The sequence below is a fragment of the Corvus moneduloides genome, chromosome 15 (assembly GCF_009650955.1).
Source record: "Corvus moneduloides isolate bCorMon1 chromosome 15, bCorMon1.pri, whole genome shotgun sequence".
In the NCBI taxonomy this organism is placed as follows: domain Eukaryota; kingdom Metazoa; phylum Chordata; class Aves; order Passeriformes; family Corvidae; genus Corvus; species Corvus moneduloides.
The window spans coordinates 2449027-2476402 of NC_045490.1; the positions used below are offsets into that span (position 1 = coordinate 2449027).

The following is a 27376-nucleotide window of genomic DNA, read 5'->3' on the forward strand; positions in this document are numbered from 1 at the left end:
TGCCCCTCACAAGAAATTGTTCTGGAGCGTTTATGGAAGTTTACTTTTCCTCTAGTGGGAATCATGGAACCATTTTACTCCTGTGAAGGGCTGCGTTGTCAGAGGTGGGTGGCTGCTCCCTTGTTTCCATAATTAAACGTCATGGAGTCTTTGGGGCAAAAGAAGAAGAGGAAATGGGGTGAAATGCAAAAAACTTCTTTAAAGACTAGAAGCCATATTCTTTACAAATAGCAAGATAAGAACGGCTGGGTCTATTTTTTATTATGTTTATTAGTAATAATTTCTCCAGTTGTGTCTGAAGCAGTCCAGGCCAGCCACTTGTCACTGTGAAAGGTGGTTGTGCATGTAGCTGAAGACAGTTGGAAAAATACAGAGCAGCAGGTAGAAGATGGACGGATGGATGGATGCAGAGGGTAAGTACACGCAGGGCCGCAGAGGAGCAGCACCGAGCTGTCGGGACACGAGCCCGGCACAGCCGCAGGAGCCGCCGCCGCCCCGCCGCGCTCTGCCCGCGGGCACCCGCCTCCCCGCCTTAAATACCCCCCGCGCGGCGCTCCGCCGTCACGTGATGGGGACAGCCCCCGGCCATTGGCTGGCGCGGCCCCCTTCCCCCCGCCTCTCGCGCGCGCCGCCCCCTCGGGCCACGTGAGGGTCGAGTCACGCGATTTCCGGGAACCCGTCAGGAAGGGACATAAACAAACAAACCCGGGGCCGCATGGAGGGGCCGGGCCGGGCCGGGGCGCGCGGGGCGGCGGCCCCCGCTGAGCGCGGTGAGTGAGGGGCTCGGGGAGGCCGCGGCGCTCCGGGGGGCTGCGGGGCACCGGGGGGGCCGGGGCTCGGGGGGCCCGGGTGGTCCGGCGGGAGGAGGCGGTGTCGCCGGGTAGGGGGCTGCAAGGAGGGGAGGGAGAGCGGGGCGGAGGTGTCCGCCCGGCTGCCGAGGGCAGCGGGACGGGAATGGTGCCAGCGGCCCCTCCGCTCCGCTCGCCCGCCGAGGGGGTGTGGCTGCTGGGGCCGCGGGAGAGCAGCGGTGCGCGGGGGGTGTCCGGTCCCGGAGCGGAGCTTTGGGGCCCGCTGCCGGGGTGGGCGCGATGAGAACGGGCAGCAGGGACGGAGCGCGGGCTGAGCGGAGAGTTGTCGGCGTTGTCCTCTCCAGCCTCCGCCCGGCAGGAGCGGCCCGTGCCTTTACAAGGAAAGCGAGTCTCGCAGCGAGCGCCGGGGAGAGGAAAGCACCGTCCTGCCGTGGAGCCCGGCCGCTCTGCCCGTGCGGGCGGAGGGGTTGCCCGCGAAGGCAGAGGAAGGCTCGGCAGGTCCTGTACTCCTCTGCTTTTCGGGCTCGTAGTCGCCTCCTCTGCTTGCGACCTGTTTGAATGCCCGGGACGGCCGGGGGTGACCCGTGGGCGTGCGGGGTCTGGGCGTGCGGGGTCTGTGTGCCCGGGCGCGTTGGTGCCCGGAGGGCGGCTCCGCTCCAAAGGCTGCGGCGTAGAGGTGGCGGAGAGCGGTCGCCGGTCTGCGAGTGCGGGGCAGGGTGGGACGGGACCGTCCCCGCTCCGGCGCGGCGTTTATGTAACGACAGGGCGGGGGGACGGCGGTTCGCTGCGAGCCGCGGCCCCGGGAAGGGGCTTCTCCCGTGCAGCGCGGGTGCGCTCCGGCTGCCCGCAGCCCTGGCGGGGGTCGCCGGGCGGGGGCCGCCCCCCGCGGGACACGGGCCCCTGGGCGGTGTGTCCGGCGCGGCGGGGCCGGGGGCGGCCGGGCGGGGCCCCGGGGCGGCGGGGGGGGCGCGGGGGTCGCGGGGCCGCGGCCGGGGCGGCGGGAGGGGGTTTGTTTACATGTCATCTCACCCTAGCTTGAAAGGGCCGCTGGGCGGGTGAACGGCGGGCGTGGCGGCCAATGGGAGCGCGCGCGGCGGAGGAGCCGGCCAATGAGCGGGCGCGGAGGGCGGGGCGGCAGCGGCCGGGGTAGGCTGCGCTGGGCGGCGGGGCGGCCATGTTGGCCGGAGGTGTGTTAGTGGGTCAGGGCCGGGCCGGGGGACGCGGGGTGGGCACGAGCACCACGCGGGGCTGTGGCTGCGGGGGCCACCCGCGGCCCCGTCCCTCCGCAGCGCTTTGCCTCAGGGGGGGCTGTCCCACCTGGGCGTCGGGACCGGCCCGGGGCGGTGCCCGCGCACAGGGGGTTCCGCTCCCCGCGCTGAGGGGAGGACGGGACGCGTTCCCGTCTGCTGCTCCCAGCCCGTCCCCGCAGATTTGGGTTATAAAACATCCATGAGTTCCCCGGGCCGCCTCAAGAGCCGCCTACGGCTCTCAGCGTGTCCCCCCACGGGTGTCGAGCACCTCTCCGTGTCTGGTCCAGGCTCACGCGGGTTCCGAGCCGGGAACATGTTGCCGAAACCCCCTCGTGTCACCGACGACTCAAACCCAATCTTTATTATTCCCCCTTTGTCCCCAGGGTCCGCACCCTGGGCGTTATTCCCTGCCCGCGGCATCACTGCCGTGCCCTCCCCCTGTCCCTGCCAGCCCCGCAGCCCACGGCATTTCTCAGGGCATCGGCTGCTGGAAGGGAGCCGGTATCCAGGATAATTTCTCTGTCACACTCGGTATAAGACGCACGGTGTTTATTCAGCCTTCCCCGTGCAACAGGCTGAACGGCTTGGAGCACTGCGAGCTGCCAGCTGAAATGTGCGATTCTCACTTAAAGTGATCGTGATCTTTCTGTTGCTGCCTCTCGAGAGGTAACTTGTTGAAATCATGCTCCACATAACGTGCAAAACAGAATGAGATTGTCGTATTGTCTTTCAAACGCTTCTAAATGTGTTAAAGATTGTGTTTAAAAGGCCTCTAAGGTCGCTTCCGAGCATCCTTGTGGGGAAGGTTATTATTAAATGTGTTTTCATAGTAAAAATTATAAAGGAGCAGACTCAGGTGCCTTAGAAATGTTACCGATTTTTATTGTTGGCAGCTTAAATGAGAAGTCAGAGTTTCTATGGAAAATAAATCATAGGATCCCAGAATGGTTTATGTTGGAAGGGACCTTAAAGACAATTTAGTTTCAACCCCCTGCCATGGGCAGGGACACCTTCCACTAGCCCAGCTTGCTCCCAACCCCATCCAACCCGGCCTTGGACACTTCCAGGGATCCAGGGGCAGCCGCAGCCTCTCTGGGTGTGATAATTCTTCTGCAAGAAACCTTTCCTGCTAAAACAATCTCGGTGAGATTCCTTTTTAGATGCATGAATAACAGAGACCTCAAAAAGTGTCCATAGTTTACCTGAGCCAAGAAGGAATTGTTCTGGGTTTGGTGGGAGTATTCCCTGATAAGAGCGATCTGCAGCAGAGGCATCAGGCCACCGAGCATCCTCCCCAGGTGGTTTTTAAATAATGAGAGAGGCAAACAGCCTTGTGAGGGACAGAGACTGAAGTCCCTTCAGCATTAGCAGGAATTAATTGGGAACAAACAGAAGCTTTTGTCCCACTAATAGACCGAGAGTGTGGGATAAATAAGGGAACCCACGGGTTTAGATTCCCATGGCCTCGTGTCCATGCTCTGTGGTTTGGGAAGCTTTACTAAATGTTTCAACATCAAAGCTTGATAAGGAGATTTGGCACTGCACGAGAAGTGCTTGAGAGTTGGCATTGGTGTAAAAGTCAAACCAAAAGTTTTCTGAACGTTGTAAATTTAAGGTTTCTACCTTGCTGTAATAATTTCCCTGATTTTTTTTTTTTTTTTAAATCCTTCTGGTTTTAAACTGTTAAGCCTTGGGGGGTTTTTTTGGTTTTTTTTTTTTTTTTTTACTTTTTGGGCAATTTTGACTGATGCATTTTTTAGATTTGCTGCTGGCTTTGAAGTATTCGGTACAGATGCCCCATTTCTAACAAGAGTATAACAATCATAATTTCACGGTATGAAGAGTAGACCAGACTGTACCATTCCCTTCATCATAAGACTTGCATTATTTCTTGTTTTTTTCCTGGGAACTACAGAATTAATTTTTCTTTTAGTCTGAAAGACTCTGTCAGAAAAAAATGTAGGAACAGCTATCCTGTCAGGATGTAGAATATTGCTGAAGATTGGAAGCCGAATTGTTGTTTAGTTTTGCTTTTGTTTTTTGTCTTTGCTTTCACCCCACTCTGCTTCACAGGAAATCTATGGCTCAAAAAAATTTTAAATGTTAGTTTTACTACTAATTCTCGTGTGCAAACAACTCTCCTAACTCTGCAGTGTTATTTTAATAAAGGTTTATGCTATGAATATTTTAACTTTAACAAGTTTTTAATTAATGGAAGTCTGTTAATATAGTCCTAATAAGTTTAACATGTTGCACATCCCACTCTTGGCACTAAAATAAGAATAAAATCTCAGTCTTTGTTCCAGAACATACAGAAAAGTGCTTCTAGTAGGAATATATTAATCTGGGCATAGTTGTTACAAAATTTGTTGATGCAGAATGTTTGTTAGTCTAAAAAATAGTCACTTTTTTGTGCTTCTGCCTTTTGCGTGATGGTCAATATCAACACAGTCAGGGATATAAACACAGGCTAGGGATGCACAGATGGAGCAGCCCTGGGAGAAGGCCCTGGGGGTGCTGGTGGGTGAGAGCTGGACCTGCCCCAGCCCTGAGCCCCCCGTGCCCTGGGCTGATCCCCCGGCGTGGGCAGCAGGGCAGGGGGGGATTGTGCCCCTCTGCCCCTCTCAGGTGAGACCCCAGCTGCAGAGCTGCCCCAGCCCTGGGGCCCTGCACAGGAAGGACCTGGAGCTGCTGGAGAGAGTCCAGAGGAGGCTCCAGGATGATCCGAGGGATGGAGCAGCTCTGCTGGGAGGAAAGGCTGCGAGAGCTGGGATTGTTCAGCCTGGAGAGGAGAAGCTTTGGGGCAGGGCCTGAAGGAGCTACAAGATGGAGAGGGGCTTTTTACAAGTGACAGGACAAGGAGAAATGGCTTCACACTGACAGAGAGTACATTTAGATTGGATATTGGGAAGAAATTGTTCCCTGTGAGGGTGGGCAGGCCCTGGCACAGAGTGCCCAGAGCAGCTGTGGCTGCCTCTGGATCCCTGGAAGTGTCCAAGGCCAGGCTGGACGGGGCTTGGAGCTGCCTGGGACAGTGGAAGGTGTCCCTGCCCATGGCAGGGGAGTGGAACCAGATGATCTTTAAGGTCCCTTCCAACCCAAACCATTCTGTGACTGTGATTCCATCAGTCTGTGGGATCTGCCTGTTTGCTGGCACGGCTGGAGCACCCCCAGAGCTGGGAATTGGCGTTGGCATGGAAGGTACCTGAGTGCTGTGTTCTGGGGGCTCATGGGCTCTGCTGCCTGAAGTGTTGTGTGTGTGATTGCAGACCAGAGCTTCTCTTTAGAGGTATCACTTCCAGGTCTTGCAATCTGTCTGCTGTGGGCAAGTAGGATTGGAAAAATAACACTAGAGGAAGAAGGGATGGTCAGTGGAGGAAAGGGAACAGAGACAGTGAAGTAACAGTTTCCCTCTCCAGAAGGGAAGAGGCTTAGAAGAAGTGAAACAGTCTGCGGATCTTTAGTTCTTCTAAGTGGCAATGCTCCATCAGACTCAGGGTCTGAGGGTCTTAAGCAGATGTTTTCTCTCCAGGACAGAAAAAGCAAAGAGCATAATGCCTTAGATGGTCGTGCTGGCATTTTAATAGAAATCCATCACCAAGAAAGTAGAGGGACTTGGCTGCTTCGGTGAGTCCAGGAATGAGATTGCAGTGGGTGGAAATACAGGAAGACATTTTAAAAGAGTGTCTTTGCTCACTGCAGTGAAATAATAATAATACTAGTGAACGTAGTGTCTTTGTGCTGGGGGAGAAAAGTAAAAGAATTTTTTAAAGTCTGGCTAATAATTGAATAATCATGGAGAAAGAAAAAAAAAAAGAAACATTATTCAGAAACAAAAGTAAGAAAAATACAGACTCATTGAGATTGGAAAAGACCTCCAAGACCATCGAGTCCAACCTGTGGCTGATTGCCACCTTCTCAACCAGACCGGAGCCCTGAGTGCTATGTCCAGTCGTTCCCTGGACACCTCCAGGGATGGACTCCACCCCAGGCAGTCTGCACGTTCTCAGCATGAAGACTGCCCTGAGCAGAGGGTGTTCTATAATAGAAAACAAGTTGGCATGAACTGTGGAAGGAAAAAATGTTTTTAAGAGATGTGCAGGAGAACTTCTTGCATCTCTAACTCCCGTATTTCATAAAATGTCCAGATACAGCGAACAGTGCGTGGTACATAATGGTTCTTTCCAAGCACATGGCGTAGTTTTTGTGCTTTCTCTGAAATTCAGAGTTGACCATGAATGTTTTGGGCTGAGCTTTTAAGTTTAGTACTGGCAGGCTCTTGTGAGCTATTTTTTTATACCTGCATCAAAATTGTGACTTCGACAAGCTGTGCTGTGTGATGCAGTCACCATCATGAACGTGTAATTGTTCCTGTAATGCACTTACAGCAGGCATTTAGCTGCTGGGATAATAAGCACTGTGCAGCCAACAAAACAGCACAGCCACGCTCCATGTGCCTTTCCAGTGGTACAAAATACACAGCTGAACTGGGCCAGAAATAGCAACTTTAGTTACAGCCACAGTACAAATGATTCACGCAGGTGACCGAGGAAGACTTTGAGGTGCCAGGCTGAAAGCTGCATTTTGGGGTTTTCTCTGCTAGGGGCTTCTTTGGAAGTGCTGTAGTGAGGCAGGAGGGTGTTTTAGTGGCCCAGGGAGGCAGCACATGCACAGGAGCTGCCTGTGTGTCCTAAGTGCTGCATGTTCGGAGTTGAGCTCCTGCTGTGGGCTGGGTTAGAGCAGTAACCCCAGGTAATGCACCCGCTGCTCCCCTGAGTGAAATTCAGTCTTTCCGGGCATCTTGGAACCACCATTCCTCTTCAGAAAGTAAATACTATATACAGGGGATTATTTTTAATTAGGATTTGTCTTTAGATTAATTAGGTGTTAACTCTAAGGCTTTGGTTCCTTGTTGATGACTGATGGGATTTTAACCAGCGTACATGTGCATGCTTCCATCAGTAGCCCAAATTCTTAAATGTTAAATGGACGTAACTCTTCCTGAGACCACAGAATCATGGAATCGTTTGGGCTGGAAGGGACCTTAAAGATTATTTAGTTTCAATCCCCTGCCATGGGCAGGGATGCCTTCCACTATCTCAGGCTGCTCCAAGCCCCGTCCATCCCGGCCTTGGACACTTCCAGGGATCCAGGGGCAGCCACAGCTTCTCTGGGCACCCTGTGCCAGGGCCTCCCCACCCTCACAGGGAGGAATTCCTTCCCACTACCCTGTCTAACCCTACTCTCTGTCAGTGTGAAGCCATTCCCCTTGTCCTGTCACTCCAGGCCCTTGGAAACAGTCCCTCTCCATGTGTATTGTATCTCGGGTGCCCTGCCCTTCCTCAGGCCCCAGTGAAGGAAGGAGCCTCCTCCAGGAGCAGGAGCGGGAGCAGAGCTTGGCACTGATGTGACTTCAGATCTGCAGACACAGAACCAGCTCCGGGCCTGGCTCCTTAATCACCTTAATGTGATTTCCCTGCAGGCTGTTGCCACAGGAGCCGGCACCCTGCCCGCTGCCTCGGGCTCTGTATTCCACCTGTGTCTCTGCATTTGGGAAGGGCTGATGGAAGGCATTAATGGAAATTGTCCTGAAGTAGAAATTCCTGCTATATTTATCTTCAATAATTCTTAGTGCTGCTGTACTTGAGCTCTGCCACAGCTCTTTTAGTTCATTCAAAGCTGCATTCATTATCGATAACACAACAGCTGGACTATTCTTTTCTAACTCAGTCTTGGGCTGAAAGTGCCAGTAATGATGAATTCTGTAAAAACAGGACTTTAACTGCAGCCTACAAATTACTTTCCTTCGCAGCAAGTTCCAAGTTTACACCTGTGCTTCCATATGTGTCACTGACTTGTGCCATACATCTTTATTTACGGGTCCGTGTAGAAACACTGGGAGTTAAGTATAAACACCAGGAGTCTTTTAATGATGATCTTGATCTTTCTGGGAAATTTGGAAAGCAGTTGGAAGTAGGGCTGCTTTGTTGGGAGCATGAAGGACGCCTGGATTGTGCAGCTCCCTGAGGCAGTGTCTTTCTTTTCATGGCCTCACTGTGTTTTCCCCCTCCACAGAGCTACTAAGAAAAATCCTATGTTGTGGAATAGTTGACTAGATCCTACTGGGATTCAAGTCACATTTAAGTATTAATATTATAAAATGTCAAGAATGAAATATAAAGAGAATTACAGGAATAATCGGATTAGCTGATACACTGCTCTGACCTGGGAGGACATGCACTGGCGTTCTCAAATAGTGCAAGAAGTTTATCACTCCAGTCTTTGAGATGGTAAAAGTATTTTAGCCTTTAATGTTCGTTTTGAGGATTTGGAAGTGATCCAGAAGCTGGCACCTGGAAGTGTTGGTTGGTTGTTCCTGAAATCAGTGTCAGTACAGATGAAGTTTCACCCCCCTTGCTGGCTGTGTGTGGAATGGCTTGAGGGCCATGTTCTACCAAAAAACACAACGAAGAATAACCAGTGAAGAAGCAGCAAATGCTTCCTTGCTTTCCCCTTTGTGTCATGGAGAACTCTGGCAGTCTCCTTGTGAACGCAGGTGGTGGCGGTGGTCTGGTGGTGCTGTCAAAGTATTAATCTGATGTGCTGGTGAAAAAGCATCAATCTGCGTGGAAAGAAAGTGTTCAGGTATTTGGGATCATAACCTTCTTGTGTCTTTCTTTGTGTCTGAGAACGTCATATGTTTGTTGTAAAGAACAGGCCCTTTCTCCTAGCCCAGGTGAGGCTGAGAAGTGACTCAGTCACTCCTGCCAGCCCCCAGGTGGGGAGGACCAGTCCTGCTGTGGTGTGGCCTTTGCTCGGTGAAGGGAGATGGGGATTGCTGAGGCACGAACTTCACTTAAAAGCTGCTTTTAAATAAGTAAAGTAAAGGGTTCTCTGGAGGTTTTGGAGCAGAAAGGAGCTTTTCTCACAAGGAACTGGATCGTTCACCACAGGGCCCTGTGAGGATCAGCCACTCTGGCAGGGGTAGCGAGGGTTCAACTGAGAGCCCCTGTGTAACTGGACCTGTAACTGTTGTTCTTTATATTCCAGCTGCTATTTGCAAAGCAGGGTGTTTTGATAAGTAAAGACTTCTTTGCATAGTGTCTGTTTTTACCACAGTCTGATGGTCCATATGCTAAAGAGGACAAACTCGCTGAGATACTATCTGAAAGTAGGAATAATCACGGGGATGCTGTCATGTGCTGCTGGGGGAGGATTCTGAGCTGTGGGAGAACACTTAGAGTTTACTATTTGTTTTTCAAAAGAAGAGAATAAACACAGCCTGAGCAGATTGCACCAAAGTCTGACTTAGGAGCAATGCTGAGTGAGGGTTTTCCTTACACTGTTCAAAATGCAGGAATAAGCCGGATATGAGGCTCCAAAGAGTCATTAGACAAACATCTGAAGTAGAGCAGGTCTATAGAAACTCCTAAACTGGTAAAACTACCAGTAGATAAATTGGTCCAATTTCAACATATGCCTTATTTGAATTAATAGAGAATATATTTTATTAGACAGCTGTGAGTTTGGCACAGTTCTAATTTGTTCTCTTGGAGAAATCTGTCTCTTCCACTCTGCTGCCGGATGGTTTCTGTGATCCTCTACCACTAGATGTTGCTGTGTGAGTGATTGATGTAATCTTATCTGATGCTGGGTGGATTCATCCCTGAAGAAAAGAAGATACCACTGAAGCAGCATTTTTGCCTGTTCTGAAATTTGTATTTTGAGACTTTTGCCTAAGACATTTTTAGAGTTTATTGCCTCTGTTACATTAGTCATAAAGATTGTCTCTCTCTTGGATACCCAGCAGTGTGCTGATTATTGTTCCAAATTTGGCAGGGTTTTCTCCTCAGGTGTGTCTATAGAGCTGCTGGTCTCAGCAGTGAGGAAAAAAGACAACAAAATGTAACTTGGCCAAAAATGGTTTTGCAGCAACTCTGTTCTGTAGCATCTGTGGCTTTTCATTCAATGAAAGATGGCAGGGGAAGAAAATTTCTATACATTCCAGCATGAGGAAAAATCAATTTTCAGGGGAAATTCTTGCCTTTGGCTGTTTTTTAAGCTTTCACCTTGTTGATGAAGGATTGCTCACCTCCTTGGGGGTTTGCTGTGTTTCTTCTGCACAGAAATCTACAAATAGAAAAGCTCCATCAGGGTGAACTGAAGTTATCCTAAGGAAAAATTTCATTGCATGGATAGTGTAAACTCCCTGAGACTGAAGTAAAGCTGGAAAGGAATCTACAAGTGAATAAAACAACAAGTTTGGAATTGGATTTGGGGAATCTGGGCTTGGAAATGCCTCAGGTAAGTCTGCTAGGATTTTATTTGCTTCTGTAAAGAATTTTGCCTCTGTTTAAGAACAAATTTGACCAGCACTAGCAGGGAGAATGTATAAGATATTAAAGGATGTATATTTTGTAGGGTCTGTGCTGGAAGCTGTGGTGCTGCTCTTGGTCCTGTATTTGTTCAAGCCGCAGCCAAATTGTCTCTTGGTGAGGGAGGATGCCTGGAGAGCAGAGCAGCCTTTTATTACTGCAGTGATTCACACATCAGCACACTGAATGACTTTCAGCAGCACAGTGTTTCTCCCTTCCCAACCCTCAGGGTGAGAGTGTCTAGAAAAGAAATTGAGGTCTGGAATTAAATGTAGCAGAAGGCCTTGCTGCCCATTCCCTGCATGCCCAGCCATCCTGCATAATGCTTTTCTGCCAAATTTCACTTCGTTCTTGAGAGAGAGGTAACAATCTTCATTCAGTTGTCATAAATTTTGCTTTCCTTACAATTTATATGGAAGTTTTATGAGTTCTAATGGCTCTAAACACAGTCAACACTGCTTTAGTACAGGATGATTTGTATTAGGGGGAAGACCCTGCCTACTGATACTCCCAGATCTTGCCAGGACTGGCCCTCATCCTCTGCAAATGCCAGCATATCCCAAAACTTGGCAAGCATAAGACTTTCAAACCAACAGGGAAGAATGAAGCAGCAGTGAGTGCTCTCGAAGCTCTGGGGCGAATAGAAACGTGTCTTTTGATTGCTCCCACATGTTGTCAGCTGCTCTTAAAGCATTCTCTGGCTCTGGGGAATGATGGGCTTATCTGTGGAGGTAAAAACCTTCAGAGACTAAGAGGAAATGGTGATCCTCTTTCTGTTTGACTGAAACAGTCATTCTGTGATAAGCAAAACATCTTTCTGTTTGTTGAAGATGAAAATGTGCCTTTTTACATCATCTTTGACACATCTGTCCGTTGTGTTGTAGCCCAGTGTGAGTGGAATGGACCCTCCTTTTGGGGATGCCTTTCGGAGCCACCTGTTTTCAGAGCAGACTCTGATGAGCACGGATCTCCTGGCAAGCAGCTCTGATCCAGACTTCATGTATGAACTGGTAGGTCACCTGTGTGTGTCCAGAACTTCCTCTCCTTGACTAACACCAGGTTCCTGGAGTGATAAAGGGGTGTTTGTGCAAGAATGCTGGAAGATTATTCATTATTGCTGGCTGCTAATTAGGGAAGAGCTGGACTGCTTGTCCAGCAAATGTGATGCGTCCTCAGCAGGCACTTCTTCAAAGTGGCCATTGGGACAGGCTCAAATACACCTTCCACTATCCCAGGATGCTCCAAGCCCGTCCAGCCTGGCCTTAGACACTTCCAGGGATCCAGGGGCAGCCACAGCTGCTCTGGGCACCCTGTGCCAGGGCCTCCCCACCCTCACAGGGAACAATTTCTTCCCTGCTCTGTTCTACTTCACCCAAGCTGTGAATGCAGAGAAAGGAAAATAAAAGTTGACTCACAAACTACTTATGTGAGCATTCCCTTTTTTATTTTCTCCCTGCATCAAAGGAGAAAGGTCACTCGTGGTCATTAATTGGTTGTGTTAGAATGAGGTTTTCCAGGAACTGGTAAACTCAAGCATATTCTGTTAAGAGCACAGCAAAGATTGACCTAGATTATAGAGATGCCTGTGATGTCGTTCATATTTTAAATGCATGGATATTGGTACTGGTTTAGTTGCTGATGAGCAGATGAATTTGCTATAGCAGGGAAATACAGTGTCATTGGAAGAGCAGTGTCTTCAGAAGGATCTGTTGCTCAAGCACAGAAGCTGAACTCCATTCTGACCCTCAAAGGAAGCTTTTAGGTGAAAGTTGAGGTCTCTTCCTATGTCACTATTCTCTCACTCTTCACTGGAATTGAGCTCTCCATACCAGATTAAGTAAAGGAAAGAGATGATGGATACTTTTTTTGTATTAACTTTTAACTTCTCTTATTGTGCACAGGACAGAGAAATGGACTATCAGCAAAGCTCCAGGGACAACCTGCTTTTCACGGAGGACTGCAAAGAGCTTGAGAACCTGGAGTCTTTTACAGACATCCTGGACAAAGAAGCTGCTTTCACCTCCAAGTGGGAGCAGTGGGATACCTACTGTGAAGACCTAACTAAGTACACTAAATTAACCAGCTGTGACATCTGGGGAACAAAAGAGGTGGATTACCTGGGCCTTGATGACTTTTCGAGCCCGTACCAGGATGAAGAGGTGATAAGCAAAACACCCACACTGGCTCAGCTGAACAGCGAGGACTCCCAGCCTGTCTCAGATTCACTCTATTACCCTGATTTGCTCTTTAGTGTTAAACAAAACCCTTTAAATTCTTTGTTACCTGGCAAAAAAATTGCAAGCAGAGCAGCTGCGCCGGTCTGTTCCTCCAAGAACGTGCAGGCTGAGGCCGCGCTGTCGGACTGTGCCCAGAAGGCCAGCAAGCCTGCCAGCCAGCCTGCTTCCAGTACACAGATCATGGTCAAGACCAACGTGTACAGCAATGAAAAGGTGAACATTCATGTTGAATGTAAAGACTATGTTAAAAAGGCAAAAGTAAAGATCAACCCCTTACCACAGAGCAGGCCCGTGCTGAGCCAGGCGCACGCTGACGCAGCGAAGGAAAACACCTGCTACTGTGGGGCTGTAGCAAAGAGACAAGAGAGAAAAGGACTCGAGTCCCCCCATGGTCACAGCACACCTCCTGTTTTGCCTTTTAAAGAGACTCAAGAACTGCTCCTCCGCCCTCCCCAGGAGAGCCCAGGGCTGGCTGTGGGGGAGAGCAGTCTTTCGGCCAGCACGTCCGTGTCGGACTCCTCACAGAAGAAGGAAGAGCACAATTATTCTCTTTTTGTAACAGACACTTTGGGTGAACAGTCAGCCAAAGCAGACCCTGAGGAAGAGGAGGAGGATGAGGATGATATTGAAGACGAGGACCATGATGAAGGATTTGGCAGTGAGCACGAGCTGTCTGAAAACGATGATGAGGAAGAAGATTACGAGGACGATAAGGACGATGACATCAGCGATACCTTCTCAGAACCAGGTACCAGCATTGTTGGGCTTTGGGAACGTGGAGGTTGATGGAATTGTCCTCTGAGTGGGAAGGAAAGCTTTTGAACTCCTGCTAGTTACAGATGAGCAGCACTGATCTTAAATTGTGAACTCTCCTCCCACGTTTTCTAAGTGCTTTGCAAAATGCAATTAATTCAAAGTGTACAAGGTCTCTGTGTCCCTGTTTGGTGAAAAACTACATAAACTGTGGTCATGCAACAAAAATAATAATAGAGAATACAGGAAGCCCAGCTGTAGCCTGAGGCTAGAGAAGCTGCCTGTAAGTGTGACCTTCTTTTTTTGTGGCTCTCTGGTAGGATGTGTAGAGCTTTCTAGCACTTCTTGTAGCTGTGAATTTTTCCAGAGTTGGGTCTGTCAGGATGAAATCATATCCTGAGTGAAATGATTTCATAATTACTTAAGTCCTGCTTGCAGGTACAGTTTTCCCACAGAATCCAAAGAATGGCTGCCACTGAAACTAATAAAATCATTTATTGGTGGTTTTCAGCAGTAACACTTAGTGGGTCTTCAGAGGATACTGAATTCCTCTCTCCTGCCTGCAGAAATGGAGCTTTAACAGCAGAAATAAGAACTAACCTTCACCTAGAAGGTAACAACACAGCAGCATTGTATAAAAATAAAACAGGCAGGGAAAGCGACAGGATTGTAACCACGTATTAATTTCATTTCAGAAATTATTACAATATTCACATCTTATAAATGTCTTGTCGTAGAGTACAAGAATGAAAATATTCAGACATTAGGCAATATGTTACTTTGAGGGGATAAAGCAGCTGAATTTTTTCTTGTTGAGAAGAGCAGCTTCCCTAAAGCTTGTGAGTGTTTATCATAATGAACTCTCAGATGAAATTATTTTCTAATTAGATTTCCTGAGTAGGCATTAAACTCGTTAAGCATTATGCCCTTTATGTTACTTTCACATGCACACAACACATTTTTATTAGCATTTTAAAGCCTCTTCCTCCCTTCTGGAGTGAACTCCCTCTGCTTTGTGGGGCCCTGAGCAGCTGTTCCAGCTCTGCAGCCCATGGGGGTTGTGTTGCACTGGAAGCCTGGGATCCATGAAACAGAGAGGTTGTATTAAATGCTGTGGGTGGAATTAATTAATGAACTATTTTACTGACCAACAATCCACATTCTGCAGCAGTAACTGAGGATCTGGGCTTATCCAAGCTTGCCAAACCCTTCCATGAATGAAGCCTAAAGCCATGCACCTCAAATGTGGTGATGTTAAAAATTTTATCATATATTTTGTCTATTTTAGAAGGTAACATCTCCAGGTATTCTAATTATGTCACTCTTGTACTTTGTGTTGCTTTTTTACCTCTAAAGGTGAATACTATGGGTAAAGTATCTAAAAATAGGCACAGCACAGGAAAATTAAACCTTCCAGAGCTCTGAAAGCAAAATCAGTTGGTATTTTGAGTGAGGATGTAATTTACTGAAAGGACAAAAGTCTACCAGTTATTGCTGGCCCTCTCATGTTTTTTAATACATGATTTGCTTTTGCTTGTTCTTCATGTATGTTTTTAGAGTGAATGAGATGCTTTCTTCAAGTGTTATCTGAGGAAATATTTAGATACAGTGAAGGAGAAATAGCTAAAAATGTGACTGGCTCTCAGGCAAGTTTGGACAACAGTGTTTTTATTATCACCATGACACAGATTTAGCAATTTTATTCCCCTGCAAAGGTAGTTTATTATGGGAATGACCAGCCCAGGCCTTTTCTAGCATTTAAATGTGATGGGTTTTGCTATTACTGAGTATGTTTTTCCTATTTCATTTAGTAGAAGGACTTTTAAATGACTGTTCCTGCCATCAAGTAGTCAGGAGATTCCAGAAATGGGAAATGCAGCAATTTATTCAGTTGTCAGTAGCACTGGAGAAGAAATTAGTGAAAAAGTGCTCGTAGAGACACAGAGATTGTTTTAAGAAGCTGCATTAGATCAGCTCTGGGCACCTGGACCATCAGCTGGGGGAAAACCACTCGAAATGATTTGCCAGAAGTCTCTGTGGTGAAGTGGTTAAGAGGAGGAGCTCTCTGGGTTTGTTTCAGTGGGGCTATTTTTGGGTTTCACCTGGTAAGATGCAGCAGTCATGTGCACACTGTTCTCTGTTCTACTTCATTTAACCCTGGTGAATTTAAACCCGAAACCACAGTGTGAAGAAAGACTTTCAGGAGAGGTTTGTGAAGGGCTTCAAAGTTAAATACAGGAACCCTTTCAGATTTCTTAGAAGCCTGCCCTGCTGTGTGATCTTTGCTAAGAGGAGGAATAAATACAGTGCAGAGCAGCTGGACAAGTTTGTGTGTTAGGTTAGGACACTGCACTGGGTTATTTTATGTAACTTTATAATGGTAGCAGGTCAGTGTTGGGGTTGCAAGGCAGGATGTATTAAGTCAATGTAATTGAAGTTGCTAACTTAATTACAGTTTGAATAAGCAAACAGGAAGTCCTGATTTTAACCTTGTTGTACATTTGTCCACTTCAGCTCTTACAGAGATTTGTTTTCATTGGTTGGATTAATTCTGTGTTATCATGAAGATGGGCTCAATTTATATATTTCTATATAATGAATCACATAGCTTGTTTTTTAGGGCGAAAGTCAGTGGTCTTTTTGAGAGTATTTTGATACTTATGTCAAAAAGCATTTGAGTAAAATGGAGCTACAGTTACAAATATTTATGGTATTTGAAACTGTATTTAATGTAAATTGTCAATAATTTTGGCTATACAACACATGTTTTATAAAGCATATTTCATTGTTTGATTTGCCTTTAAAATCCTGTCTTTCCAATAAACCAGAGAATCAAAGTAAATGAGTTGATGAAATGATGAGAAACAGAACTTCAGGATGGATTTCATCCTTCTGTGTACCTGACTTCTGTTCATGCATTGGGTTATGACGTGAGAGTCAAACCAAAGCAAGAAAGTTTGGTTTTCCTCTTTCAACTGGTTTTTCAAGTGCAAACAGACTGATTGAATGGACTGTTTTAAAAGGAAGAAAGTGTTCTTTGTGCTGGTGGAAGATGAAGCAGAGCTGAAGCATATGGGGTCAAGGCTTGCTAAGCCTGCAGTCCATACATGGGTGGCTTTTCCTTAAGCTCCATCAGAGTATGTGATGTTTAGAAATGTTCCTTTCTTAAGTAAATGTAAACTATTAGCATATTATATAAAAGGCAGTGCAGTGGTTTGAGGTTTTTTTTTTAACCTTAGTATAGGTTATCTTTATTTTCTAAAGCATATCTGGGGTTTGAAAACCCGTGGTTTGTGTTTACATAGTTGTGGTAAAATATTTCTGTGGTGTGGACAGTGGCATTACAATTTCCATGTCCTTCATGAGCAGTTCATCATATCAGGTGCATCATAATTCACCTCCAGAATATTGTATAGCTTTACCATGGATCATTTCTCTTCATCCCAGTAATGAGGAAGAAGAGGATGAACAGTGGGTGTCCAAATCCCTTCAGCTTAGATGGCCCTTTGGTCACTGTCCTGATAACAGAGCCCCTTTCTCCAGCCTCGGAGGGATCAGTGGTTGGATTTATTCCCTGAAGGTCTTTGGACTCAAGGAACAGCAGGATTTGGACTCGATCCTGAGGGACTCTTCCAACTCAGAGTATTCTATAATTGAATAATTTTTTCTCTGTTGTCTTTTGCTAATCCATCTTTATCATCTGCTTCTCTTCCCATGCTTTTTGTCAAATGTGGAGGTGAGTTAGGGTTGTGTTCCTGCCAATTCACGGAGGAAGTTGTTGGGATGGGAGAACACTGTCCAACATCTGCTTTCTGTACTTGGCACTGCTGGGATTGTGGGGGACTACGGCTTAGGGGGTCAGACAGCATAAAGGGACTTTAAATGCATAAATAATTTGGTTTTTTTCAACTAATGAAGCCCCATCAGTGGCTCAGTGTCTGTCCCTGGATTTAAGGCAAGTACCCAGGAGCAGTTGATGCTGGAACCAAGTCTGTTACATAATGCAGAACAGATCTGTCTGTGGTTTTGCTCTTAACTTGAATACTCAGTCTGCTGCTAAAAGGCTACAAACAATGCTGTCACCAGTACATAAACAACCCCCTGCATCCTTTTAGGGTATGAAAACGATTCTGTGGAGGATTTAAAAGAAATGACTGCAATATCCTCTCGCAAGAGAGGCAAGCGAAGATACTTCTGGGAGTACAGCGAGCAGCTGACACCGTCCCAGCAGGAGAGGATGCTGAGGCCATCCGAGTGGAACCGCGACACGCTGCCCAGCAACATGTACCAGAAGAACGGGCTCCATCATGGTAAGAGAGAGTCCTGGTCACAAATGACACTCTTCTCCTTGTGACACCTTCAGTAGCCAAATTCCCCTCCTTGCAAGTGCTGGGAAGTTGTGTTTCGGCCATGAAAATTCGAACACTCTGAGTCTGTTGCTCTGTTACCAGCGTTCTGCAGTGCCCAAGGGAGGCACAGTGAACACACAGTAGGGCCTTTCAGTGTGGTTTCCTCCAGAGGAGTGTGGATCAATTGAGAATTGTGACTTCCAAGGGCTCTCAGTGGAAACCCCGAGAGTTCAAAGCTTTCTCAGTGCAATACTGTAAATATTGGATGGGTGGCTTGACTGATGTTTGCTCCTCGTGGCTGTTCCTGTCAGTGCTGCCTGTGTTAGCAGGAGGCTGGGAGGGCTCTGGGGTGCCAAGTTCAGGGGGACTGTGGTATGAACTGAGGACAAGCACTAAGGCACAACTGTCTCTCCCTGCTGCTCCCTCCTTGTTTTCCCCCTGTGAATGCAGCTCAGTGAAGCAGTTACTCCTCTGGGAATAAACTATTTCCTTAAGATGCCCTCTTAGAAACTTAAACCAGTTGCTCTAATAACTGTGATTTATTCCCAGTGAGCAATTACTGCACCACAAACATGATTAACATCACCCAAAACAAACCACTCTTAGGGGTATTTTTGTTTTCTTGTCACAGGACCTCTTTTAGGCTGCTCCATTTGGTTTTGGCTTTGAAGAAGCAAATAAAACCAATTTCCCTGGTTGTAAGGTTAATGTTCCCTTAGAGTTGAAAATTACTGCTTTTAACTTTTTTCTCTTAAATTGAAAGATTTATTTTTTTTTATTGTTACTTGTAGATTTATTCAGGGAAGGAAGCATTTTTTTCTTTAAATCTCCTTAGTTTTTAAATGCTTCTTTATCCTGTAGTGAAATATCAGTACTTAAAGTCCCTAACACTGCTCTTTCTCGTGATGGAGCTCTGAACAACCTGGTTTAGTGGAAGGTGTCCCTGCCCATGGCAGGGGGTGGAAAAACATCAGTTTAAGGTCCCTTCCAACCCAAGCCGTTCTGTGATTGCATTATTTTATATTTATTACTAAGCAACAAATAACCAAACATGCCTGCAGGACTCAGTCCCACCAGACACTTGGACACTTGACCTTTAAGTCAAGTGCAGAACCAGGCCTTAAAGAGTGTCAAATACATACAATAAAAGGGGTTAACTGGCCTTTATGTGGATCACTTCATCTCAGCATCACTGAAGATTGTTTCAGTACCAGGCCTCAGCACTCTTTCTTAGTACAGAACTTTAGCAATAAGATTATTTGGGAATTTAATCCACTTGAGTGTGCAGGAGGATATTTTGGCTGACTATGAGTTAACAAGTTTACAGCTGGAGCAAAACAACAGGGTTTGAACTTGTGACGTACATTTTTCAGCACAGTTGTGTGTATGCCCTCTGTCACATCCAGTGGCCTGGCCAGCAGTATTTGCTCTTATCTGATTTAGATAGAATATGAATTGTACAAAGCTCTTTGTCTGGAAATGCTCTTTCTATTGTGAGAGGCCACAGGGATCACCTGATTCCGGCCCATTCTCCTGTCAGGAACAAAGGAACCTAAACTGCACCCAAAAAATGCCTGTTTAAGAGTGTTTTCTCACAAGTTTATGTATGCATTGTGTCACTTCCCAACCCATTTTTCTGTATATTTAAAACAGGAAAGTATGCAGCAAAGAAATCACGGAGGACTGATGTAGAAGACCTGACTCCCAACCCCAGAAAACTCCTCCAGATTGGTAACGAGCTGAGGAAGCTGAATAAGGTGATCAGTGACCTGACACCCGTCAGTGAACTTCCCTTAACTGCCAGACCCAGGTCAAGGAAAGAGAAGAACAAGCTGGCTTCCAGGTATGCACTGGGAAAAGCTGCAGGGATGAGAAAATTTGGGTTGCTACAAGTGAATGATAAAGATCTAAATAATAATTTTTGCCTAAAGAAATCCTTCTTCATGTGGCAGCTCCTGCAATGGGAGTTGCAGTTTATCAAATGGGAATTAGCAGCTTATCAAAAAGCAGGGCAGCTGGCACCTTGGGAGCTGTGGTTTGTCTGTCCTGTAGATAAAGATGTGTTTCCACTGGAATTGGCTTCCTTAGCTGTGGGGCAAACAGCTGGCACAGTGATAAAACCCACAAGTGTCAAATGTGAGCAGATGCAGGTGGCAGAGTGTTTTCAGTGAAGGTGAGTGAGGATGGATGAGTTTGTGCATCACAGCTCTGGGAGGTTTGGTTGGTAAGTTCATGTGGCTCTTACTACTCTGCAATTTCTGGTAGTGTTCTAATTTTTCCCCTCTTCTTGCTACAGGGCTTGTAGACTAAAAAAGAAAGCCCAGTATGAAGCCAATAAAGTAAAACTCTGGGGTCTCAACACGGAATATGGTAAATACAACTCTTCCCATCTTAGTTTTTCTTTTATTTGGACAAGTCTGTATTTTGCACCATGATGTAACCTGGCTCATAGAGAAAAGAGTTGGTACAAACCCAGCAATTCTGTTGGTACAAAACCAGTCCATTGACTAAAGTGAACGTAAATTGGGTTACCTGCAATGTCGTGCTACTTTGCAGATGTAAATTATGTAAATGTATGCATGTGCTGTAAATATTATTGAAAATGTTGGTAATATTTGATGTAACCTATTCCATTTAATTTTACAATACGTGTGATGTGGCACCTTTGGCACTTACAGATAGCTGTGTGTAGATAACTGTGACTCTCTTCCTGGGGAATGTGCTGTAAAACTAATCCTTTTTTTTTTCCTTTGCAGATAATTTACTCTTTGTCATCAACTCCATTAAACAAGAAATAGTTAATCGGGTGCAGGTACCTAAAGATGACAGAGGAATCAACATGGAACAAAAGTTGAACATACTTATTAAAGACACTCTTGGTAAGCAGTGAACTCCATGTATTTGCCATGAAGACAATAGAATCATAAATGCCCTGAGTTGGAAGGGACCTCAAAGCTCATCTCATTCCACCAGGGACACCTCCCACTATCCCAGGTTGCTCCAAGCCCTGTCCAGCCTGGCCTTGGACACTTTCATGGATCCAGGGGCAGCCACAGCTTCTCTGGGCACCCTGTGCCAGGGCCTCCCCACCCTCACAGGGAAGGATTTCTTCCCAATATCCCATCCAGCCCTGCGCTCTGTCAGTGTGAAGCCGTCCCCCCTTGTCCTGTCCTTCCAGGCCCTTATAAAAAGTCTCTCTCCATCATGTTGGCTCCTTCAGGAACTGGAAGGCCACAATGAGGTCACCCCAAAGCTTCTCTTCTCCAGGCTGAACAGTCCCAACTCTCCCAGCCTTTCCTCCCAGCAGAGCTGCTCCAGCCCTCTGATCTCACTACATTGAAATGCAAACAATTTCTGAAATAGAGGAAAGAATGAACCCTTTCCTGATTTCAGTTGTCCCAACCAAAGTGTCCCCTGGCTTTGTGTCACCCGTAGGAATGTGCCATGAGCAGTGACCTGAGAGCAGCTTCTCTTCCCCTTCCCTTTCAGGACTTCCTGTGGCTGGACAGACGTCGGAGTTTGTGAACCAAGTCCTGGAGAAGACGGCAGAGGGGGACCCCACCGGCGGCCTCGTGGGGCTCCGGATACCCATGGCAAAAGTTTAGGACAGGACTTGAGCTGCTCCTGGGTCAGGTTCCACCTGTGCTGTTGAGTTCCTCGTTGTAAATGGCATTCTGGTCTGCATGTCAGCTTAGCATTCTGTAAACACTCACCAGTAGGTTCCATTGGTTTCAAGTAACAGTGTAGGAAAACAAATCACAGCGTGGTAGAAAATGCTGCAGAGCATTTTTGGACCATAAACCAGATAGTTTCAAAGCTGCTTTAAGCTCAAGGGCAGAAATGAGAGTTCTCTTTCAAATGATCTAGGACCAGAATATATCACTTTTGTTTTAGAAGCAAAAATGTGGGTTTGGCTAGTGAAAATTTTTAGCGTTTGCCAGACATTGTGACAGGTTTATGGTCCAAGTGAAGTAAGAGGAAGCATTTTTTTGGTGAAGCTGTCAATGTAGGGAGTTTTTTGTTCCTTTTTTTTTTTTTTTAAATAATTGGATTTTCTTTTCTTGTTCTTAAAAAGAACCAGTAAGCTTTCTTTGCAACCATTAACTTGTACATAGCACACGCAGCATTAGAGCTAGTGTGCCATATAAGACTTTAATTTTCTGAGCTTAATAGAGTATTTAAATGTCTGTGCAAGCAAGAGAAAAAAAAAGTATATTCTTTGTGCCTTGTATTTTGTGGGGAGAGCTATCAGTATAAGCTGGTAAAGTTTTGTATGAAGAAAACCCTGAGGGGCAAAACCAAGCTGTATAGATGGTGAGATTTTAGGTTTTAATGTATTTGTTCCAGCTCTTAAAAATTTTTGAATGTATATAGGAATATGTTGAAAATGTAGATATATGCCACAGAGTCTATGTATTGTATAAAAGATGGCTCTAGAAAACTCAATTTCGGTACTTTGGCCGGAAGAAAACAAATACTTGCACATTAATGCGATTGTTTATTTTTGTACCAAAGACAAATGCAACTGATATGGCGAACTGCCAGTCTAAGTAAAGTTTTGCACAGCTTATATGATACTGTACTGAATGTAAAAACAAAAGAAAAAAAGAAAAAAAATTAAAGGTCAGGGTTAGGGATCTTACTGAACTGTGAATTTTTTTGTTTGGGTCCAATTATCTACAGAAGGAGCATTCATACATAACAATATTATTTTGCTGTTCTTGTAGTTCGCTTCCATGGTAGATAAGTTGGTGGCCGTCTTGGAGTCTTTAAATCTTTTTTCTCTGCACTTACTGTAGGAGATTTTAATATATTTGGATTTTAGTAAGCTATTGGTAAAATAGTTTTCGACTTTGAGAATTTAAAAAAAATTTAAAAAAAGTATTTAGCTTGTTGTAGTATACTTCCACCAAACAACCAAAATAAAATTATTTTTATTGTAACGTGTATATATGTAAAGAGGAAAAAAAAAGGAGCTACAAATATCTAATTCCTTAGTTGCCACTTTTCCAGTTGATGTATTATTATGCATGTGATGTTTCCAAGGATCAACACAGGCTTCAAACAAAACAAAACAAAAAAATTTATAGACTTTTATATTTTTGTACAGGTATTTCGAAACTAGCTTCTTCAGACTTATATGTGACTTATTCTTGTTAATTCAGTAGTTTCTATGATTGAGGAATATTAACACAAAGTTCTTATTTGCTCTTCTGCTAATAAGAGTTGGCTTTGTAGTCAGTGTTAACGTACAGATTAAAAGCTTTAGCCTTTGATGAGAAAGTCCTTTATCTCAAGGCAAGATCATTCTCTGGTTTCATGGACCCCCCCCCCTTTTCCTCCCTGTTCTTTCTCTCCCTATTTAAAGATGACAAAACACTGTTTACTGAAAATAGAAATACCAAATATTTTCAAATGTAGCTGCTGAAAAAAAAAATGCAAAAGTCCATGAAGGCTTTCTCCCCACTCCCTTTGGGGAATTTCTCCACTTCATTTCTAGTTTGTCTAAGTTTGTTTGTACTGTGATTCCTTTTTGTTTATAAGTAGATTATTTTTGTATCCAAACTTGTACTATAAGAGAAAAAAGCCTGAATTGGTAACAGTGCAGGAAGAGTGGCTGGTGAAGGTGGTGGCCCTGCCACACTCACAGCTTTCTTGTACCTAAATATTTTGGAAGACTCAAAAGGGAGGAGGAGGCCAAAATACCACTACTGAGCTGTACAGAAAGTCTTTCCTACAAGAGACTGAACAAATACCCAGGGCAATTTAGGCAAAACTTTGTAAATCCACTTAAGACTTGCAAAATCTGAGTGGAATGTGGGTGTTTTCGTTAGAGGCGTTTGTGTTGTTGTTGTTTGGCTGAGGTGAGAATTGGCTGCTGCTTTCCACGGTGGGTCTGGTGTATTCCTCTTGTTCTTGTGGAGCTGCCCAGGGCCCCTAAAACCCCGACAGAGAATGTGTCCTGTGAGGTGCAGGCCATGTCTGAGCAGGGCTGGCACACAGAGGTTGTCCCTTCCCCACGGGCAGTCCCTGTGCTCCATCCAAACCCTGCAGGCGAGGCAGCATCTCTGAACATTGAGAGAGAGCAGTTTGAAATCAGGTAAAAACTTCTGTGACAAATTCAACTGACAAGGTATTTAAAAGCCCCTGTTTTTTACTGTCCGGGAATCCTGGGCAACACACAACTTTATAGCTTTTTATTTTTGTCTGAAAACCAGACTATGATTTTGGTCTCGCATTTCAAAGTAGACTTTGAATCTTTAGTGAGTTCCATACCCTCGCATTTCAGTGTTTCCTATGTATTATTTTAAGTTAAAGCTTTGAAATAGTTGAGCTTTTTAATGTTGACACTTTATTTTGTAACTATTTATATGTATGTATATCTTAGAAAAGCACTTTGTTTAAAAAAAAAAAAAGAGGAAAAAAAAAGAAAAAAAAGAAACTGCGTTTTATATGATTCCTGCCACTTGCTGCTAACTCTGGGCTGGTCAGAATGCTGCAGCGATACTTGAGATAAATAAAACCTGGCAGTAAAATGTAGAGTAAATGTAAGACCTTTTGCTGGTTTAACTTTATCATAAAGGTGACATAGGCAAGCTGTGCAGCTTTACATTTTAACCAGGGGACTCTGTGGCATTTAAACCGTCTAGAAATGGTTGTACTTTAATGCCAGTAACAATCTGCTTCCTCTAGTGTCATTAAAATATATACATTTAGTGTATACTTATCACAAACGAAAATCTTATAAGGGTATAAAAACCAACAAATGTACATGTTCTGTTTTTTGGCAATTGTGGCATGCGTTTTTGGGTGATCTTTAGAGAAGACCATTTTCTAAAGATTTTCAGTGTTCATACATAGTATGTGGATCTTAACGAAGTCCTGGGTTTTTTTGGTTTGTTTTTGAGTGTAGGCATTGTGAATATTCACTTTTAATCCTATATCCAAAAACAATGATATATTTTTTGATTTACTACAAACAGAAGCTCTTCCTTTTTCTGATACACTGGATTCTCTAGGATTTGTTTCCATATTAAAAGCATGCTGTCATAACTGCTCTTGTCGAGATCTCGTCAGTCTGAACGTAGGTGCCACACTTGGAATCGATGGGCTGCTTGTTCTGCTGTACCATGTATGACCCTCGTCCTCCCCCTCCCTTCATGACAGATGATGATGTGGCTTTATATTGTGCCTTACTTGTACATCTAGAACTAAATGTTATTCATTCCCTCTGAACTCGTCAAAGCTTCTGAGATGGAATCAGAGCTGATTAAAGCGTCCTGAAGCGAGTGTGGGTAGGTCTGATTTCAGTTTCTCTCAGTAGTCCTTTTGTATTTATATGGAAGACCAGTTTTTGAATGGCCTTGCAAAACGTGGGGGTGCTCCTGAAGGGTGTTTTTAAACCCGAAACCCCTTTTGCTAACGCTTCCTTTTATGGTTTATTGAACACATTTACTGATACTTGGTGAGTACTTTTTGGTTTTTTGGGATGAGAGAGACTTACTGCTAAAGCTATGTTTACGTGTGGATGGGCTGGATGTTCTTATCATACCAGTTGAAATCATTGTGATTTAATAAAGCTGCATTGCTGTAAAGCTGATGTGAGAGTCAGGCTCAGCTGTGTTCAGTTCCTAATTTATAGATTGACTTTTTTTCCATACTAAGAGGGCCAGGGGAAAGTTGGGGTTTTTTAAAAAAGCAAACAAACAAACAAAAAACCAACCTAAAATGGATGAAGGGTCTTTTAACTAGCTTAAAAGAAAACAGACACTTTGGAAATACAGAGGTGTCAGTTTAAAGTTTATTTTTAAAAGACACCCCCCCAATATTTATCTAATATTTGCCTTCATTAATGAAACAGCTTATTCACAAACTGTAATGACTGGATGTGCTTTTCTTTTCCATAAGTCATTTAAACATAGCTGGTTATTTTCTAAAGCTCTAAAAGGTTTTATCAGGAGAATTTCCAAGGGTTGCATCCAAGCTGCCTCCAGCAGAAATAGCAAATGCAGTTCTGTGCTTGCTCGTCTTCCTGAAATTCTGCTGAGGCACAACCCAGTTCGGGACCGTGGATGTCAGGATCTGCATTTGGCCTTGAGACCTGAGTTTCAAGAGTGCATCTAATCATGATGTTCTTTCCTTTTGAAGTTGGAGGCTTCAGTTGGAATCACCTGGTGAAGGGTGCTGCTAGATGGGGTCTTGGCTTGTTGACAGCTTTGCACACAGCTGAGGTTTATTTTGTTTACCCCAGGGATCGTGTGAAGTACATTTCAAACAGTTGCTGTCTGGGTGACTGATCCTTCTTGTAACTGTATTAAGGGCATTAGTCTGTTGAGAAAACACCACTCTTGAATATCTCCCAGTGGAAATTGGGATTCTTCAATGTCATTAATCAAAGATGGCACTTTTAGACTGCATCTTCTTTGCAGCAAACAAAAATCTCTATCTTCTACAACTTACATTTCACAATATGCCATGTGTTCTCCCCAGTGCTTCTAGAAGGTGTGTGTGCACTCTGAATTATAATCCTCAGCCTCTTAGACATCCGTGAACTTCCATGGGAGCAAATACTGGCTCTGTGTTTATTGTCTTTCTGATGAGCTGTGGAGCTAAAAGTGGAACCAGAGCTCTTTTAATCCACACTTGCATTTTTTTTGTTTCCCCCATAAAAGAAATAAAACTCCAAACTTTTTAGATAACGTCACTGGTCAGAGTTTTTCTGGAGTTTAAAATATTTTGTAGTTGGGTATCTTTTTAAGTCAAATTTGGGTGACTTCACTCACTCCTGCAAGAAAAACTTCTGGATTGGATTTGGCATTGGCAAAAGCACATCCCAGCCAGTCATAATCTTCTGATTAGGAAACAGAACCTAGTAAGAAAACTTAATAATTTTAATCTCTCTTATAATGATGGCTATTCATACATTTGGATTGGAATCATCTATCCTCCCAGAATGTTATGCCCAAGGAAAACTTATTGCTCAGTATTTGTGGTTGGGTGAGCTCTTAAGGCTGATGGCACATGCAGATGCAAAAAAAGAAAAAGGCATTTTAAATGAAACATGGCATCCTGTTCTGCCTATGCTTGGGGTCATGATTGTAATGCTGTCCTTGATATTCTATAATCAACTTCCAACTGGAGCTCAGAAAAACTTACTGAAAGTCTTGTCTCTGTTAGAAAATAAACTTACCTTGTTCAAAGCATGATCTGTTAAGAGTTGCAATGTTAAATGTTGGTTAATAGTTGTGCAGTTTTATTTTTTTGAAAAGAGGCACAATTAAACTATTGACTTTGTTTACTCTGTCACCCTTGATCCCTAGCACTTCTATTCAGATACAAATTCATCAATGTATGCAACATCCTTTGTAATTTAAAATAAAAATTGTGGAGGAGATACTGTCTCGAATCATTGTATGTGTGGAGTGATAGTGAATGGCAGCTGCTGCCTTGAAGTAAGTCCCCAGTCTCCTGGTATTTCCAGGAACTTTCCTTTGGAAGGGATGACAGCTAGGAAAGGAAATAATCTGGTTTTTCCTTCCTCATGCTCAGAGCTGCCTCATAGCGCTGCTGGGTCCCTGTGGGACCATCTGGAGAACCGGGATT

General features: G+C 45.0%; 1 protein-coding gene across 3 annotated transcripts; it reads left to right on the forward strand.

Annotated features, from left to right (window-relative positions):
- The first annotated feature begins 668 nt into the window (after positions 1 to 668).
- Positions 669 to 27167, forward strand: CREBRF (CREB3 regulatory factor). 3 transcript variants are annotated; one of them, XM_032124808.1, is made up of 10 exons: positions 669 to 770; positions 10186 to 10363; positions 10481 to 10796; positions 11319 to 11444; positions 12336 to 13419; positions 17540 to 17734; positions 19427 to 19616; positions 20070 to 20143; positions 20530 to 20652; positions 21263 to 27167. In XM_032124808.1, the coding sequence occupies exons 4-10, from the start codon at positions 11334 to 11336 to the stop codon at positions 21376 to 21378; spliced, it is 1893 nt and encodes a 630-aa protein (XP_031980699.1). In that variant the 5' UTR covers positions 669 to 770; positions 10186 to 10363; positions 10481 to 10796; positions 11319 to 11333; the 3' UTR covers positions 21379 to 27167. The 3 variants fall into 3 exon arrangements, with proteins under 3 accessions (XP_031980699.1, XP_031980697.1, XP_031980698.1); XM_032124806.1 differs by lacking the exon at positions 10481 to 10796; XM_032124807.1 differs by lacking the exons at positions 669 to 770; positions 10481 to 10796 and adding an exon at positions 3124 to 3202.
- Positions 27168 to 27376: the final 209 nt, after the last annotated feature.